The sequence below is a fragment of the Chelonoidis abingdonii genome, chromosome 13, assembly GCF_003597395.2.
Source record: "Chelonoidis abingdonii isolate Lonesome George chromosome 13, CheloAbing_2.0, whole genome shotgun sequence".
In the NCBI taxonomy this organism is placed as follows: Eukaryota; Metazoa; Chordata; order Testudines; family Testudinidae; genus Chelonoidis; species Chelonoidis abingdonii.
In genome coordinates this window covers 24,821,014-24,840,217 of record NC_133781.1, presented here as the reverse complement: position 1 = coordinate 24,840,217, position 19,204 = coordinate 24,821,014, and the positions used below count along the sequence as shown (strand labels likewise).

The window sequence follows — 19,204 nt, the reverse complement described above, 5'->3', positions numbered from 1 at the left end:
CTTATGCCCAAGGTCACACAGTACATATCACTTCACCTTTCTGTGCCTCTTTCTCCTCCCATCCTGTCTGTCTTTCCTATTTGGATTATAAATTCTTGGGCTGGGAATGTTTTGTACTGAGCCTGACATAGCAGGTCCCTAGTCAGTTGAGCCTTCCAGGTTCTGCTGTAACCTGAAATTTCTTGATTTTTTTCCCCCTACATCGTGACTGCAGAACCTAGAGTTGAGGAGGAGGAGAGCTGCTTTCTGGACAGGAGGAATTGTATTTTTTCTCAGATTAAGAGGTAGACTCTAATAATAGTTTAATAGAGAGAACTTGTTCATGAAGCATATTATAGTCTCTCTGAGGTAGTAAAACACTTGAACTGAAGGAGTAGACCCTTTTTTTTTCTTAGCCAGAGGCAACTAACTAGAACACTCACTCACTCACTCTCTCCTTTTCATGAATTCATGCAAGATTTACTGAATTAACACACATCTAACTGTTCTGAAGCTTTCTTAAATCTAGAAGGATTGTGATGCCATGCTTATCCCATCATGGGTGCATTCCCAGCTAATGGTCATGGCTAAGAAAGTCTTAAAATAGAGGGAGAAATAAGTTTTTGGAAGCCCTGGAGAAAGATAAATGGAAATTCTAAGCAAACTTTGAGGGCAAACTGTAGACTTGAGTGGTCCTTGGAGCTCTAGTCGTTTGGTTTGAAGTAAACTGAAGGAGAACCTGACTTTGAACAAATGGCTCCCTAGTACCTTTTACATTTAGACGTATAACACAATTCACAATGGTGTATCTGACTATAAGCATAAAGGTTCACATAGGTCCCCAACCACTCTTTAGCCAGAGCTACACCCTAGAAGACCCTCTGGTTCAGTGATCTTGAAGTATTTGCTCAGATTCTGGCATAAGAATAGCCATATTGCAACAGACCAGTAGTCCATCCAGTCCAATGTGTTACATAATTGTGGTTAAAGGGTTAGATTTATGTGAGTTTGGTGATACAGTTTCAAGTGCATTTTGGGTTAAATCCTGCTAGCTATATGCAACTTTTCTCTAGGCCCCAGCATGATTTTGTGTATGTGAGAGAAGAGAATGTTAATAGAACAACATCTTGTCTTAACAGAAGTCAGTACCAGATGCTTCAGAGGAATGTGCAAGAATCCCTGCAATGGCAATTAGGGAGTAATCTTCCCATAAACCATTTCTTCTCGACCTCAACCAGTGGTGGTATTTATGCCTTAAGCAAGAGGCTCTATATTTATTACATTACCTAAGATAAAATATTCTCATCCATATAAATGTCTCCTTTTCTTAATCATAAGATCTTGGATTCAAGGGCACTTGTGGCATTAAGTTCCTCAAGTTGATTATGGACTAACTGCAGTATTTCTTCTTACCATCTTTAAAATGCAGTGCTTGTTAGCTTCATTGGATGTTTTCTTGCTCTGTATATTATGAGAAGGTAAGTAAGAGCACCTCGTCTGTACCATTTTTCTAATACAGGTAAACATTTTGCCTCATGGGCAGCTGCAGCCCTTCTGATTTTTTTTTTTTTTTTTTTTTTTTTTTTTTTAATCTACCCCTTGCCTGTACATGACAAACTTGCATTTTGCCGTTAAAAACCTTGATTGGCCTACATTTTTGAAAGCCATTTGAATGTGAAGACCAAACCCTAATGTAATGTTTTCCTGAAACAAGTCTGAACTAGCCTATTCCCAGAGCCAGAATCCCATTTTAGGGGCTCTCCCTATAAAAAATAAGTTGTTTATATCCATTTGAACTCCTGGTGCCTGTGATGGGAGAATGGACCATCTTTCTTGGGGATGGCCTTGAGGGCACAAATTACTAGAATTATCCTGGAGACTACCATTACCATTTACATAAATTTCAGAATGTCAATATTTCATCTTAAAATTCTGATGCTACATAGAGTGTAACTCTGCTTGGGGGAGGGGTTGGTTTGGTGTGTGTGTTTGTTGGTTTTTTTGGGAGGGCGGGGGTTGTTGCTTTGTAACAGTCACTTCAAAATACCCAATTCTTAGAATCATACTTCCCTTATACTTCGATTTGGCAGATTTGGGGTAGGGGGAGAATATAATTTAATCAGGTATTTTAAAGCGGCTTTAGATTTTTTTATTTCATATTGGGAAATCATGGGGGGGGAGGGTTGGACAATAATATGACAGACATTGAGATTCAAAAAGTTAGTTTTATAAATGCTTCATAATTATCTACATCTCCAGTTTTGTTAACACTGGAGCCAACTGTTTAGGCAGGGTTGTAAATATGCAGCTTTCATTACATGTTTTATCTACAATAAGGAGAACTCTAAATTCTCAAGCAGCATTTTTCTTACATTGCATATCTGTAAATTTGATTAATCAAGTGGAAATGTTTTCATCGGTTTGTGTGTGCATCAGAATTCATTTAATGACACTTACTGATAAAAATCTAATCCTTCCAAGCCTACTTGCAATGCAGAATTGCCCAGATACCATCAAGATACAAGCAAATTATAAAGTTATAAATGATTATGGCATGATTAATAAATTTTATAAGAATGTGACAAAGATACACTTATAGTCATGTACCCAACACACACAAGATGAACAAACAAACATCTGTACTCAGCTTGTTCCTACTGTCACTCACCTAAGGTTTGTGCAGGAGTCCCATTCAACTACAATCCCACCATGGTCATGCTAACATCAGCCTCTTCCCTCTTGGGATGGGGAGCACAACTGAGTCCTCACACAGTCCAAGGCAAATGGTCACAACAGGAAGAATGCTTGCACAGCAGTCTGTTGGAGTTAAGAATGGTCAGAAATGCTTGTCTACACTTTCTTCCCTTAGTCAAAAACAAGTCCATCAAGATCATGACAGACAACAAAGCTTGTATGTGTTTATATTGTATTAGTTGTCAGGGCAGAGCGCATTCCTGCTTGCTCTGCACTCAAGAAACAAACTTGGAAATGGTGCCTGGAAAAGTAGATAGTCCTCTCAGCTTCTTACCTCCCGGATGTACAAAATACCATGGCAGACAACGTCAGCGGACATTTCTCCCTAAATTATAAATGGGATTTGGACTCTTCAGTCTTCAGCAAAATATTCCTAGCCAGAGGGTTTCCAGAGATTGACCTTTTGTCATAGCAGCCAACATGACGTGCAGAAAATTCTCTGTTTCGGGACTCAAGCTGTAGGAGACGCTTTCCACATTACATGGACAAAAAGATCTTTTTATATGCATATCCTCCAACTCCATTGCTTTTAGAGGTTCTCATCAAGATCAAGCAGGACCAAGCCAAGGTCATTTTGATTGCATCAACTTGGCTATCACAAGTTTGGTTTCCTTACCTCATCAAACTTGCCTCTCTCCCTCCATGGTGGCTTTCAACCAAACCTCAACTGTTTTTTGTTTCAGGCTGCAGGTCAGATGCTTCACCCCAATATGAATGTTCTGCAGCTACAAGCCTGGTTCCTCAATCAGTGGTTCTCAGAATTAGAGGCAGCCTGTTCTCAGGAGTACCAAATGTACTTTTAAATAGCAGAAAGGAATCTACAAGATACTTTCCTTCAGAAATGGAAAAGAGATCATCTCTGGTATAACCAGTGCTATCTTCATCTGTCCAGGCATCTCTTTTCACAGTCTTGGATTACCTGCTGGAATTGAAAATGCGAGGTCTTTTCATGGGTTCATTTAGTGGCAATAACAGCTTTGCACATGCCAGTAGAAGGCTTCTCAATATTCACTCATTTGACCACAACAAGATTTCTGAAAGGTTTTATGAATCTTTTTTTTGCAGAGTAGAGTCCCTGCACTGCTTTGGGATTCTCAACCTTGTTCTTAACCGGCTCATGAAGCAGCTCTTGTAGTAGCAGCCACATGACTAGGGGCTCAATCCTTCTATGAAGAGGGCCTTATTGGTAGTCATCACTTCTACTCAGAGTTGGGGAGATGGGAGTTGTGATGGCAGGCCCTCCAGTGTACAGTGTTCTCCAGGGAGAAGATATCAGTACAACCTCATTCATTTTTACCTAAGGTTTCTTGAGTTTCACATTGGACAGAAGTAGACCATTCAGGAAGGTGCCTAAACTGTTTCTTGTACAGGTTAGGTCTAGGGGAGCCTTTGTCTCCACTCAAACTTTCCAAATGGATCTCTGGATGCATTATTGCCTGTTATGGTTCCACTTCCCCCATGAATGACTGCAAATTCTAGTAGATTGTAATCTATGTCTATAGCTGTACTCAAGGACGTGCCAGTTGCTGAAATCGGCAAGGCTGCAACCTGGTCTTCTGTGCATATGCTTTGGTTCATGCTGCAAGATCAGACACTACAGTAGGCAATGCAGTCCTTCTCTGAGGGACTCTGTTCCAAAAATCCCACTGCCTTAAGGGGTTACTTCTAGGGAGTCATTTGAAGCAGAGCACCCCCAGGGATGCTACTTGGAGGAATAGGAGAGGTGTGACGCTGTGGATGCTCCACTACCTCCCCTTCACTTTGGAGTTTCCTCTGTGGACTTCACAATAGAGAAGGAACTGAGGGCAGTTCACCTGCAACGCCCTATAGAACTTCAGTATGAGGCATGAGGATACAGGGGAGTCGCATCTTACGTGGGGGTTAGGTTCTGAGGCAGCACATAAGGCGAAAATCATGTATAGTCAAATGCTCATTGAGTGGAATGGCAGGCAGAATCGCCTGCACTACAGGTACAGTATTAAAATTACTTTTTTTTGTTTTGCCACGCATGTATAGTTATGAGATTTTAAGTTAAATGCTCCTATGATGCAACTCCACTGTATGTAGGATGCATGTACAAGCCAAATGGGCACTGCTACCACAAATCTCTAATCAAAGGCACAGGGCCCATGCACTCCTGAAGTGGGACACCCACAGAGGGACACATTTTAAAGACCTTCCAATTTCTGCTCCAGTTCTCCTTTCCATTTCTTGTGGTTTTTCTCTAACCCCTCTCCAATTAATTCATTAACATTCTCTCTGTCTTCAGTTCTGGTGCCCACAATTCAATCTTAAGCTTCCCTTCTGCACGATCAAATCTGTAGTGACAGTTGATAATAGGACTTAGCCAAACTATTGGTGTGGTTTTTGTTTTGTTTTTAAGTTAGGCCCCTGAATAGAAAAGTCTAGGGGGATGAAGGGAGGGAATTAGGGCAGTTTGAATCCAAAATTGATTTGTGTTTTTCAGTTTTTTTCACTGGAATTAAACTGAACTTGATTACTATTTGCAAAATAAAAATGCATGTACAGGCCAAATGCGCCTGAATACAAAAGTGTTCTGAACCTCTGCAGACAAGTATAATATTACTGGAATAGATAATATAAATATATAATTTTAATAACTTTTATAGCGGGGGACAAATATTTCAGTTTAGAATCCAGCTGGCTGGTTATCCTATTTGTTCCTATTCATATTTTGCTCATTTTTGACTGGCCTTTATTAAAATAACATATTAAAATATATTGGCTTAGTTCAAACCTAATCCCATTTATTTTAAGAGCGTGTCTTGGCCCGTGACTACATCTGTACTCTGCATAATTAGTGCAACATCTTTTCAGAAAAAAATACCTCTCTGAAAAACGCCTAGCAACTTTCCTTTGTTAGATGATATCCCCAGAGTAATAAATCCCCCAAGCAGTGTGTATTAATGAAGGCAGAAGTCTGTCTAAATAGCTATCTAGAATACAAGCTAAGCTGCTAACATTTGTATTATTGGATACAATCTATCAGCACAGGTCAAATGTAAGTGGTTGCTTAGTTTCTTAGGCGGAGCTTAGTAAAAAAACTTGGATATCGCACTACATTTTTAGCATGTTCATATAAAAGTATATGTAAGCTCAAACGCCCAGACCATACACAAATCATAAAATAATTTGAAAAGAAGCGCAGTGAACCAAAAAGTATACATAATTTAAGCAGGTCCCTAATGTAGTGAAGGCCAAGACTATAACAGGGTTCAAAAAAACTAGATAAATTCATGGAGGATAGGTCTATCAATGGCTATTAGCCAAGATAAGCAGAGGTTGTCGCTCTAGCCTCTGTTTGACAGAAGCTGGGAATGAGTGACAGATCACTTGATTACATGTTCTGTTCATTCCCTCTGAAGCATTGGCCACTGTCGATACACAGGATACTGGGTTAGATGGACCTTTGGTCTGACCTAGTATGACCGTTCTTATGGACTGCTATACCTAGTTCTACCAAGTGTTCCTATGGAGTTGGGTACAGCACGTGCCTGTCCCCAGATTGTCCTAGGGTTAGAGTGGTAGAGCCAGCAACACAAGTGGAACAAGAAATTCAGTCTTTGGCAAGGTCTACGCTACAATGTTAAATCAATATAAATCAAGTTATGTTGACCTATTTGTGTATATCTCCACTCAAATTTGTCTCCTACCAACATAAGCAACCCCATGCAGCAACACAGAAAAACCACATCCCCAAACAACATGGAGCCATGGTCAACCTACGGTAGTCAACACAGGTTTGGTAATGTCTACACTAACAGTCTTCCACCGTCTGTCCCTCAGTGCCCTATTGCCTCCTATTCTTTGCACATTGTTTTTCCGAGTTTATGAGTTAGGTAGTGCTTTGCGCTTTGAGTACTGCTATGCATTTTCAGTGTATGGTGTGGAAGGGCAAAAACTGGAGAAAAACCAGTCATTTCAGTAAATGTACACAAATACCACAGAATTCATAGCAGCATCTGAAGCTCCAGGCTTAGACAACAATCCCGTACAGAACACTATTGGCTGACTGTTGAGAGAGACTTTGAAAGACCATCTTAACTGCGTTGCTCCAGGCTGAGCTCTTGTAATGGCTTATGTCTGGTTGGTTGAAGTCAACAAACTGCTCCTTCACTTCACCCTGTGGCAGCTTTTCCCCCTTTGCCTCACAGATACTATGCAAGACATGACAGGTAGCTATAAGCTGTGGGATATTTTTCTTAGTGAAATCCAATCTCATGAGTAAATACTGCCAGCATCCATTCAATTTATCAAAAGTGCATTCAGTTGTCATTCTGCATCTGCTGAGCCGGTAGTTTAATCTTTATTTGTGCTGTCAAGGGGACCACTGTATGGCTTAATGACCCAGGGGAGCATTGTGTAGGTTGCAGTCCCCAAAATCAGTACTGGTATTTCAAATATTGCCTATGGTAATCCACCAGTCAGGAAAGAATATTCATGTCTGCAGCTTCCTAAACAGTCCTGTGTTCTTAAAGATGCAAACATCTTGCACCATCCTAAACTAGCCCACACTGATATCAGTGAAGTATCTCTGGTGAGCCATGTTTCCATAACTGTAGATAAGTAGTTGTTTCTATTGATGCACTCTGTGGCAAAGTGGGGGATGTGTGCCATCTATCACCTCCACCCTCACCCCACAGTGCAAGAGCTCCATTGCTGCAAATCTATCCACTATGTCCTTCCCAATGCTGAGAATCTCAGTCCTGTGTAGTAGAAAACGATTAACGGACCTGCATACTTGACAATACCCCCACTATGGATTTTCTGACTCCAAAATGACTTCCCCCTGACCGGTAGCAATCCAACTTTGCAAGTTTCAACAATGTAGTTGCTACTTGCTTCTCCACTCCCACTGCAGCTCTAATTCTGGTGTCCTTATGCTGGAGGTCTGGGGTGAGCTTGGCACACAGACCCAGGAATGTGACCTTTTGCATCCAAAAGTTCTGCAGCCTCTGCTTGTCATCCCAAGCTTGCATTATGATGTGATGCTACCAGTCAGTGTTCATTTCTTGGTCCCAAGAAGCAGGCTTCACCATCTGCAGCTGCTCCATGAATGCCACCAACATCCCTTGAATTGTACCTCAGCAAATTGCTTGGAGAAATCATCATGTTCACTGTTGTTGCAGTACTTCCTGCAGGTTTGTGAATACATAAGGATCGCACATCTGGTATTTGCAACATTCATGAGACTAGGGCAGAGCTCTGCAGGCTCCATGCTTTTGTCAGAGAGGGCAAACCCTGAAAACTGCCATGCAGGTTTGTAGGATTTTAAAAATAAAGTGTGAAAATTATGGAATTAGGGATGGCATCAAGAGACGGTGAAAATTGCATGCTGCAAACTTGAGCCCTGGCTTTCAGAGAGCCTTGGATGAGTAGTTTTGTTTCTACAACATCTGAAAATTTCCCAAAAGGCATCATGCTAGGTAGCGGTGCATGTCACACAGGGATACCTACGGGTAGTCCACAACATTTTGCATCAACACAAGCAGTCCTGGGTTAGTACATATAACATCGATGCAAGCAGCTACATATGCATGTGTACAAGTGATACATTAATTGGTGACTGTCCACTGACATAACTTCTGTTTGACCAAAGTTTGTAGTGTAGACATGGACTTGGTCTGTACTTGAAAGTAGTAACAGCATAGATATGTCATTCAGCTAAGGAAAAGAACACACCCCTGCTTAATCTAGCTAACCCAGTGTAATTCCCAGTTTAGATGCAGCTGCGTCAGCAAAAGAGGGCTTTATATTAACATAATTGTCTACACTGGGAATTTGGTTGTTATAGCTATAGCTAACAGGAAAGTGTTTTGGTTTTTTTCATAGCCCTGACAAACATACCTATGCTGCTCTAACTTTTAAGTAGGTCTGTCAAACGATTTAAAAAATTAATCGTGATTAGTCACATGATTAAAATTAATTGCGCTTTTAAACAATAATAGAATACTATTTAAATATTTTGGATGTTTTACACATTTTCAAATATTGATTTCAATTACCACAGAATACGAAGTATACAGTGCTCACTTTATTATAAACATTTGCACTGTAAAAATAAAATAAATAGTATTTTTCAATTCACTTAATACACGTACTGTAGTGCAATCTCTTTATTATTAAAGTTTAACTTACAACTGTACAATTATGTACAAAAAATAACTACATTTAAAAGTAAAACAATGTAAAGCTTTAGAACCTACAAATCCACTCACTTCTTCTTCATGTTCAGCCAATCACTCCAACGAGTTTGTTGACAGTTGGAGGAGATAATGCTGCCTACTTCTTGTTTACATTGTTACCTGAAAGCGAGAGCAGGCATTCACATGACACTTTTATAGCCAGCGTTGCAAGATATTTATATGCCAGATGCGCTGAAGATTCATATGTCCCTTCATGCTTCAACCACCATTCCAGAGGACATGTGTCCATGCTGATGATGGATTCTGCTTGATAACAATCCAAAGCAGTGCAACCCGACATGTTCATTTTCATCATCTGAGTCAGATGCCACCAGCAGAAGGTTGATTTTCTTTTTTGGCTGTTCAGCTTCTGTAGTTTTTGCATCAGTGTTTCTCGTTTAAGACTCATGAAAGCATGCTCCGCACCCTGTCCTGATCAGAATTTGAAAGGCAGTTCAAATTATTGAATCTTGGGTTAAGTGTTGTAGCTATCTTTAGAAATCTCACATTGGTACCTTCTTTCTGTTTTGTCAAATCTGCAGTGAAACAGAACATTATGCTACGTAATTATCTGGGTAAAACACAGAGCAGGAGACATACAATTCCCCCCCAAGGAATTTGGTCACAAATTTTATCATAGCTTTCCTACTCAGATCTGAACCTTAGAGTTCAGAAAATAAATTGCTAGCATGAAACCTCCAAGCTTAATTACCAGCTTAGATCTAATAGCGCTGCCACCAGCCAGATTCCAGTGTCTGGCGCACTCTGGTCTCCCCAAAACCTTCCCTGGGGGACCCCAAGACTCAGATGCCCTGAGTCTACAACAAAGGGAAATAACCCCCTCCCCTTGTCTCCTCTTTATTTCCTCCCCGGCTTCCCCTCCCTGGATGGCCCTGGACGATCATCCTATTTCAATTCCTTGAAATGCAAAACAGAGAGATCCAGTTTCTTTCACCCTCAGTCAGAGTCCCTGCAAAGTAAGCTTTGCAACTCTGACACAAAGAGATTTCCCCCTCCCAGTCTTTCCCTGAGAGAGACCGTACCCTGGCACAGAGATTCCTATCCCCTTGAGCCTCACTAGAAAAGAAAATCCAGCAAGTTTTAAAAAAAGCTTTATATAAAAGAAAGAAAAAGACATAAAAACTGGTCTCTGTATCAAGGTTGACAATATCAGGGTCAATTGCTTAAAAGAAAAATGAATAAACAGCCTTATCCAAAAAGATATCAATTTAAAACATTCCAGCAAACTACACCCATGTAAATACAAAAAAAAAAAAAACAATATAAGCCTATTGTTTTTCTACCTTTGTACTCACAACTTGTAAACAGAAGATTAGAAAGAGCCTGAAGGTAGAGAGATCCTCTCTCAGAGCCGAGAGAGCACTAGACCTGAACAAAGAACCCACACCCAAAACTTCGCTCCCTGAGCTTTGAAAAATCCGGTTTCCTGATTGGTCCTCTGGTCAGGTGTTTGGGTTCCCTTTGTTAACCCTTATACAGGTAAAGAAACATAACCCTTAGCTTCTGTTTATGACAAATTTAATTACACATTTTTTTAATGACGTCATCAGCATGGAGGCATGTCCTTTGAAATGGTGGCCAAAGCATGACGGGGCATATGAATGTTTAGCATATCTGGCATGTAAATACCTTGCAATGCTGGCTACAAAAGTCCCATGCAAATATCTGTTTTCACTTTCAGGTGACATTGTAAGTGATAAGTGGGCAGCATTATCTCCCGTAATGTAAAAAAAACTTGTTTCTCTTAGCAATTGGCTGAACAAGAAGGACTGAGTGGACTTGTAGGCTCTAAAGTTTTACATTATTTTGGTTTTGAGTGCAGTTATGTAACAAAAAAATCTACATTAGTAAGTTGCACTTTCATGATAAAGAGATTTGCGCTATGGTACTTGTGTGATGTGAACTGAAAAATACTATTTCTTTTGTTTATAATTTTTGCAGTGCAAATATTTGTAATAAAAATAATATAAAGTGAGCACTGAACACTTTGTATTCTGTGTTGTAATTGAAAACAATATATTTGAAAACATAGAAGAATGTCCAAAATATTTAATAAATTTCATTTGGTATTCTGTTGTTTAACAGTGTGATTAAAACTGATTAATCGTGATTAATTTTTTAATCACAATTTTTTTTAATCGCATGAGTTAATCGCGATTAATCGACAGCACCTACTTTTAAGTGTAGACCAAGCCACTATAGAGTCTAGTAATCACGTGGTCATACTATAGCTGGGGTCCTAGCATAGGCCTATGGCATCTGTGCCTTAATATCCAGCCCTAGGTATGAGCCAACTGGCTGTATGCAAGAGCTTTCTCTCAAAGAAATGTTTCTCTCCCCTGTACTGTTCAGTTTTATTTACTTTCACAAACCAAAGAAGAGAATGAATGTCCATATCAACAAAAATGTTTTACTTTGCTGTACCACCTTTCATCCCGAAGGAACTCAAAGTAGTTCACAAGTTCTGTACATGTATATATTGCTAATCATAACAGAGAAAATGTGTCAGTGAACTCACTTCCCAATGCTCACAGAGGAGTCCTATATACATTTTAGTGCACTATACTTGTTCCATGAAAATAGTTATCAGAGGACAAGTGCCGTTAATATACTGATTCTTACAGCAGCCAGAAATAAAGTACTATTTATTTTGTCTCATATCCTCTGATAGTTACTTGTTGCTGCATATTAATAAAATACAAGTAAGACATTAAATATGCTAGTCATAGCATGAAAGCTAGCACCTATGTGCTATAATGTGTGTTTCTCTTTTTCTGGCTCTAGGCAACAGTTGAGACAAAAGTTTAAAACCTGAGCTGCATGAGTTTCAGCAGTTTTGGTATATAGGGGATTCATTAATGCCAACCTCTTCTGATTCCAATTCACATGGTTTTTTTCATTTATTCCTTTTGAGTTTCAGGTTTGACTTCAAAGCAAATTAAAACAAGCCAGTTATGTTTCACCCGGTTTAGCATCAAAACTATAAACTGGCTCAGGTTCATGCTAAATGTTGAGTTTGGGATTTATAATTAAACAGAACCAGATGCGCTTTGTGGTTTTGGGCTCCATAATGAAAGTTTGGTTCAGATCTTAAAATGTGTGGGCTAAATGCTGTAAAATCATTGGGCTTACATTAGGAATGAATTTGGTCACTGTCAGCAGACCAGTTCGTGAACTTTTTAGATGAAGTATTTACCACGATACCTACATTTAAAAATGCACTATTCTGTAGGTTTCTAAGAACATCAAGCACTTAGATATTTGTTTATAAGTATGAGAGTTAATGTTATGAAGTTTGTAAAATGCATTCTCCTTCTGGAAGATTTTTTTTCTGCTTTGCTTTTAATAATAATAGTATTTTATAAAACACCATTCCCATCCTTCTCCAACCCAACAAGCAGGTTTGAGGGCCTAGCATGGTTCTCAGATGAAGCAGCAAGTTAGTGTAAAAATAGGCACCTTTTTAAAGAGATTAAATGTTGAGCATAGAAGAGTGCAAATTAAGTACAGGACTGTGGATATAACATAACTTTGGGATAAGCAGGGTTGTCAGGCTGTGCAATAATTGCATATACTGGAGATGCTGCCAAAAGGTAAAAGAACACAGGAGCATAAGCTGGATTTGCTTGGTGCTGGAGCTGGACTGTAGAGTCTAGCAAAGTTCTAAAGCGCTGTGCAACAGTACATTTTAAAAAGTAGAACTGAATATAAATGATGAGGCAGCTTAAAACGTGACTAAGGCCTTGTCTACGCTGCACAGTTTTGTTGACAAAAGTCAGGTTTTGTCGACCAAACAGTGGAAGTGTACACACAACAATGGTGCTCCTGCCGATGTAACTTTCCTGCTATGCTGACATCAGAAACCCACCTCAAAGAGTGGCATAGAGCTTTTTGTGATGCAGTTAGAGCAATTCAGTGTCAGCGTAGACATTGTGCTCGCTAGGTGGCCCACAAGGGCAATGCCCATCATGACCACTCTGGTAAACAGTTCCTACTGTGCTGCTCTGTAGCCACATACACAGGTATGTCCCCCATCTCCTCTAAAACCCCAGGAATTTTTGGAACTCCACTTCCTTTTTGCTCCTGGTGGACAGCTCACATTGCATCTTCCCATCTGATCCCATGCTGGCTTTCCATGCAAACACACTCCTGTCTGGAGTATAGCAGAGTTACTGGGTCGGTAGGGAAAGGAGGCTGTGCAACCGCAGCTCTGATCCAGCCATAGGAACTTGAACACCTATGAGCAGATTGCTCATGGCATGGATGAGAAAGGGCATGAAAGGGACACGCAGCAATGCCATGCTAAGATCAAGGAGCTGAGGCTGGTGTACCAGAAGGCCAGGGAGGCCAACCATCACACTGGGACAGTGCCGAAAACATGCCATTTCCACAAGGCGCTGCATGCCATCCTTGGCCCTGACCCAACCTCCACCGCCAAGAGCCCCATGGATTCTCTGGGGACAGCGAAGTCAACCCCGAGGATGAAGTGGATGAGAAGGTTGAGTTGAGGGGGACGTGGGACAGGTAAAAGGCTCGTCCAGGGGTGAGCCAGTACCTCTTTTTGACTTCAGAGGGATCTAGTGAGTCCAGCAGTCCGGTTCTGGCATGCCTGAAGCAGGAGAGGGGTGCTCCGGTAACTACTCATTTTGCTTTGGTACTCCACAGGTACATGAGATAGAGGTATCCTTTATTTTGTTACACAGTGCATGTGGGAGAAGAAATTGAAATTAACACGACACTGTTTGCAAATGCTTCTCATTCCCCTGTGCATCTGCACTGTGGAGGCCCTGCAGAAAAGTTTGTTAATGCAAATTGCACATCTAGATTGTCTGGAAGTCCTCTGTAGAGATCTCTGGGAAACTTTCCTGCAGATACTCTGCAATCCTCTGACAAAGATTCCTTTGCAGAGCTGCTTTGTTTCTTCCCCTGTTGTAGAAAACTTTTCCATACTAATAGGCAATGACTTCTGCAGGAACCAAAGCAGCATACAGGCAAGCAGCATATGGACCCGATTTGAAGCCACATGCATGCAGAAGATGCACCCTTGCATCTTCAGTTACCCTCAGGAGTGTGATTTCAGCTTGATCACCCCTTGATTGTTCGTGGAAAATGATGCCAGTATTCAGAATAGTGTCACCAGGTGCTTGTACTGATTCCCTTCTGAAGCCATCCAGACCCTTTTGTTCCATCTTACACTCTTTCACCCTCCAGGGTGAACTCACTATGTTTAGCACTCTGGCCAAGCTGTGTGCTTGCCAAAGGAAAGTGAGAAAAAGGTGTATAACTTTTATGATTCAGGACTGTGAGTGCACACACAATACTGACTCTGTGTATTGTTGTATTTTTGCTTCTGCAGATGTGCCCTTGAGGGACAGTTCCTACACATGGGCAGAGTGAGTGCCTCCATCAGGTAAAGAGGTGAAAGAACACGTGTTTTGAGAAGTGCTGCAATTGTCTGTTCAAGCCAATAGCAAGCACAGAGCCTGAAGAGAGACAGTAAATGAAAAACTAGAAATGGATAGCCAGGGAAGGAGACAGGGGCAGGAGCAGATAATAAAGAGTCAGGAGTGGATGATAAAACTCATGGAGGACCAAACAGAGATGCTCAGGTCCCTGATTCTGCTGCAGGCGGAACACATGCATGCTTGACTCACCCTGCAGCCCATACAGAACTGCATTCCATGCCCTCCCCGAACTCCCCACTCATGTTCCCAGCCTGATTCAGTACCTCTTGCATTCTACCCCAGGACATTTTCCATAACAGCAGCTGGACTTACACACAGCTGGTGACATCCTCATTTCAGAGAGTGCTGCTCAGTGTCATGTCTCTTGTAAGAAATGTTAATCTGTGTATTGCTGTTTAAGAAAAATTTAGTCTTAAAAAGACACTGATTCCTTATTTGTGACCTACACAAGGTGGTTGCAGCAGAAATTTATACACCATGGCAATCGGCACATTGGGAGACTACAATTAATGCTCAGGCAGGAATCATTACAAGCGTCATTCAAGATGGCAAGTAAACAGTGTCTGTCTGAATGCATTACAGAAAGACTTATTAGAGGGTCTCATTGTCAAAATGCTGATTCAAAGCCTTCCTGATTCAAATGCCCCCTGTTGAGCCCCTCTAATCACCCTGGCATCTGGCTACTCAAAATCATCCACCAGACGAGTCACCTTAATGCTCGACCCCTGGGGAAACTTTTCCCCTTTGGCTTCACAAATGTTAGGTGGAGCACAGCAAGCTGCTATGACTGTGGGAATATTTTCCTTATTGATGTCTAACCTGACAAAAAGGCAGCACCAGCGACTTTTTAATCTGCCAAGCACACATTCTACTGTCCTTCTGCACCTGCTGAGCCTGTTATTGAAGCGCTCCTTGTTGCTGTCAAGGTTTCCAGTGTATGGCTGCATGAGCCACAGGACTAAGGGGTAGGCTGGGTTGCCTAGGATCGCTGTGAGCATTTCATGTCTGAAACGAAAGTCCCTGCATGCAGCTTTCCATATAGGCCAGTTTTCCTGAAGATGCATGCATCATGCACCTTCCCTGACCACCCTGATGTCAGTGAAGTTACCCCAGTGATCCACCAGCACCTGTACTACCATAGAGAAGTAGCCCTTTCTGTTGATGATCTGGGGCCAAAATTGGGATATGCATGCCATCTATCACGCTGCCGCAGTTAGGGAATCCCATTGCTGCAAAGCCAGCCAGTATTTCCCGCATGTTGCTGAGAGTCACAGTCCTTTGTAGCAGGAGGTAATTAAGGGCCCTGCATATTTGTATCACTGCAACCCCCATAGTGGACATTGAAACTAATTCACGACTGAGCAGTTGCAGTCTGCAGTTGCCAGCTTCCACACAGTGATCACCACTCTCTTTTCTAATGCTAGGGCAGCTCTCATTTTGGTGTCCTGCTGCTGCAGGGTGTGAGCAAGCTCCACACACAGTTCAAGGAAGGTGGCTTTGAGCATGCAAAAGTTCTGCAGCCACTGCTCATCATTCCATATCTGCATCACAATCTGATCCCACCACTCAGTGCTTATTTCCTGAGCCCAGAAGTGACAGTCTACCGTGTGCAGCTGCTCCGTGAATGTAAACCTCAATCTTGAATGGTTTCTATCCATGGCACACAACAGGGCAGGCACCACGGCTTCCTGTTCAGATTTGCAGCTCATGAAATACTGCCGGATCAGCCACATTGTGTTCATAATGCTTATCACAAGACTTGGTGAGCAGTGCAGGATCCATGCTTTCAGGCAGAGATGGAGAGCACAAAGTTTACAGGGGCAGTTGAAAAATGTCACAAAACATAGTTGAAAGCCCTTGGAATTGTGGGATGGAGAAAACTGCATCATGGGATGGTGATCCTGCCCCCCTGCTGCATTGTGATCCATTCCCAGAATGTCTAGCTGCAGAAGGTGGTGATTTGCACAGTGGGATAGCTACCCACACAGTGCACTGCTCTCTCTGTTGGTTCTAAAGCACCAACTGTGGATGTGCTCCGCCAACACAAGGAGCGTGGTGTGAACATGCACGAGTGATGTGATTACAGCAGTTTATGACCATTTTCATAACTTAAGTCAACCTAACTCTGTAGTGTAGACATGGCCTAAGAAATGTGCATGCCTGAGGCTTGATTGTTCTCTTTTACACTGGTATAACTCAGTTGACTTGAATGGAGTTACTCCTAATGACCCGTGTTGGAAATAGGAAGTTGATGCTGCGATTGGATTCGGCAGAGCTGTCATACTTCTCAGGCTCCCTGGAAAATGAATGCAATATAGATGAAGCATGGAGCTATGAGGTATGTGAGAAAAGTACAAAGTGAATTAAGCCCAACTCCATGCTTTGTACCAAACAAGACTGGAGTGTGGGTACAGCATCTGCAAATAAGAGATATAGGTTGAAGATGGAAGACAAGAAAATGCAGACTGGGGTAAACTCTGTGGTTTAGCACTGTTGCTGCTTGGTGTTGGCTTTGGTTAGACATCGTGGGGTGTAGGAGGGTTCTTAGCTATGCACACAAGAGGGATGAAGACTGAAGATAGAATAGGGCAAGCCCTGTTACCTGCCTGTGTTGGAGGCAGCTGGGGTGCAGTAGAGCTCCCAGCTGCCACAGGAGGATAACATTGAGGACAGCCCTGCCCTCTGCCTGGTAAAGCTGGGAGAATCCCACTGAGGGCGTGTGTGCTATGACTGGCCCATGCAGCCATACAGAGGGGGAAGAGCCCTGTGCCTAGACTCTGGAGCAGGGGGGAAATAGCGGACTGTGGGGACTGAAGCTGGCAAGGGGTGGAGGGATGCCATGTTTTGGACACAGGTACAGAGTAGAGGGAGTCCTGGGGTTGGAGGCTCTGTACTGGCTGCGTGAGGAGCCGCCTGCGGCAGGTGCAGAGGCGAAAAAGCTACAGGGAGCAGAGAGCCCGGGGCGGGGGCAGCCCTGTGCTCTCTGTAGCTGTGGTATGAGGAGAGCCCGGTGGTGGCTGCAGCCGAAGGGCCCAGGGAACCTTGCGGGAATCGAGGGGAGCCCCGCGCCCCACTCTGCGCCGAGGTATGAGAGCCCGGCAGGTGCGCTCGGGCCAGGGGCGGGGAGCGCTGCCCGGCGCTGGGGCGCTAACATGGCTCTCCAGCCGAAGAGCTGTCGGCGCCGCAGCGCCACCTGGCGGAGCTCGGCGGCCTGGCAGGTCACGTGAGCCGCTCAGGGCCTGCTGCCGCCGCCGCTTCCCCCAGTCAGAGCGGAGCGAGCCGAGGCAGAGACGAAGAAACAAGATGGCGGCCGGTAGCGATCCGGAGCGGGACGCCGGCAATTCGGATTGATCCCCCGGCCCTCGCAGTTCGGCGGCCCCCCTCCCCGGCCCGGAACCCTCGCAGGGGGGGGAGCTTCCCCGCAGCTGCCTGTCCGGACTCCGAGCGCCCTCCCCAGCCTTCCCTGCCCCTCCCTTCCCCCCTCGGCCAGCGCCCAGAGATGCGGGGCCGGCGAGGCAGGCCGCCCAAGCAGCAGCAGCCTGCGGCGGCCACCGCTCAGGCGAGCTCCCCGGCTCCGCCCGCCCCACCGGGCCCCATTGGGGGGCTGAGGTCCCGGCAGCGGGGCCAGTCGGGGCAGGTGGGCGGCCTCGGCCCAGGTGGAGGCGGTGGGGCCCAGGCCGAGGGGGGTCGGGGCTGCCCAGGCCTCTTCCTCGTCCACCGTCTCCCCCAGAGGGGGCAGCAAGAGGAAGGGAGGCAGCGGCAGCAGCAGCACCCCTGGTGGTGGAGGCAGCAGCAGTAGGGGCAGGGGCAGGGCTGCGGCTGGAGGATCAGGGGGAGGAGGCGCAGGAGGCAGCTGCAGCAGCCAAGGGAGGGCTGCCTCGTCCAGGAGGAGCATCAGCAAAGTGGTGTACGATGATCATGAGAGCGAAGAGGAGGAAGAGAGCGTGGTGTCCGAAGAGGAAGAGGAGGGGGACCCCGAGGATAACCAGGACTCCGAGGAGCAGGAGGAAGAGGAGATCATGGAGGAGGAGGACGACGACGACTCCGATTACCCCGAGGAGATGGAGGATGAAGATGATGCCAGCTATTGCACTGAGAGCAGCTTCAGGAGCCACAGCACCTACAGCAGCACCCCAGGTATAGAGTCAATGGGATGCACTGTCAAAGAAAGGGAGGGCACCTTATATGCTCCCTCTAGGTTTGGAAACACATTCACAGGGGAGGGGAGAGGCCAGCAATCGTAAGGGATGCCTACAAGCAGACACGAGGGGAGAGAGGCATGCAAATCAAGTGGTGCTGGCAACCACACAAATGCGTTGAGAATCAGAAGGTGCTTGTAAACTCACACAGGGAAGGAGAAATATGTGCACAGTAAGGATGCTATCAGACACAGAGAGAGAGGGCTTGCAACTGCATAGGCGCATGCTACACCAGAAAGTGTTCACAGACAGTGGCGAAGGAATTGTATAGAGCATCCAATGGTACTTTTATAAAGGAAAAAAGAGATGCATGCATACTAAAGGGTCCTTGCAGATACATATAGACAAGGATGCCTGTAACACAGAGTTCTTCTTGCAGACACAAGGAAGGGAAGTGCATGCAACATGAGGTGTCCTCCAAAAATTAAACACTGGATTTGCAAGTGTGCGTTGCAGACATGCATACAGTGTCTAGTGGCCTCAGAACAAAACTAGCTTTACTAGAAGGGAAAGGAGATGCATTGTTCAAAATGGAGATTGCATTGTTGCAGTTTGGGGGAAATTCACTGGACTTCATTGC

General features: G+C 43.9%; 1 protein-coding gene across 1 annotated transcript in view; it reads left to right on the top strand.

Moving 5' to 3' along the window:
• Positions 1–17,714: 17,714 nt before the first annotated feature.
• BPTF (bromodomain PHD finger transcription factor) overlaps positions 17,715–19,204 on the top strand; it is an 89,564-nt gene continuing 88,074 nt past the window's right edge. The window contains 2 exon segments of the mRNA XM_075071874.1: positions 17,715–18,049; positions 18,051–18,562. Of these exon segments, the coding sequence (XP_074927975.1) occupies positions 17,925–18,049; positions 18,051–18,562 (637 nt within the window). The 5' untranslated portion in view covers positions 17,715–17,924.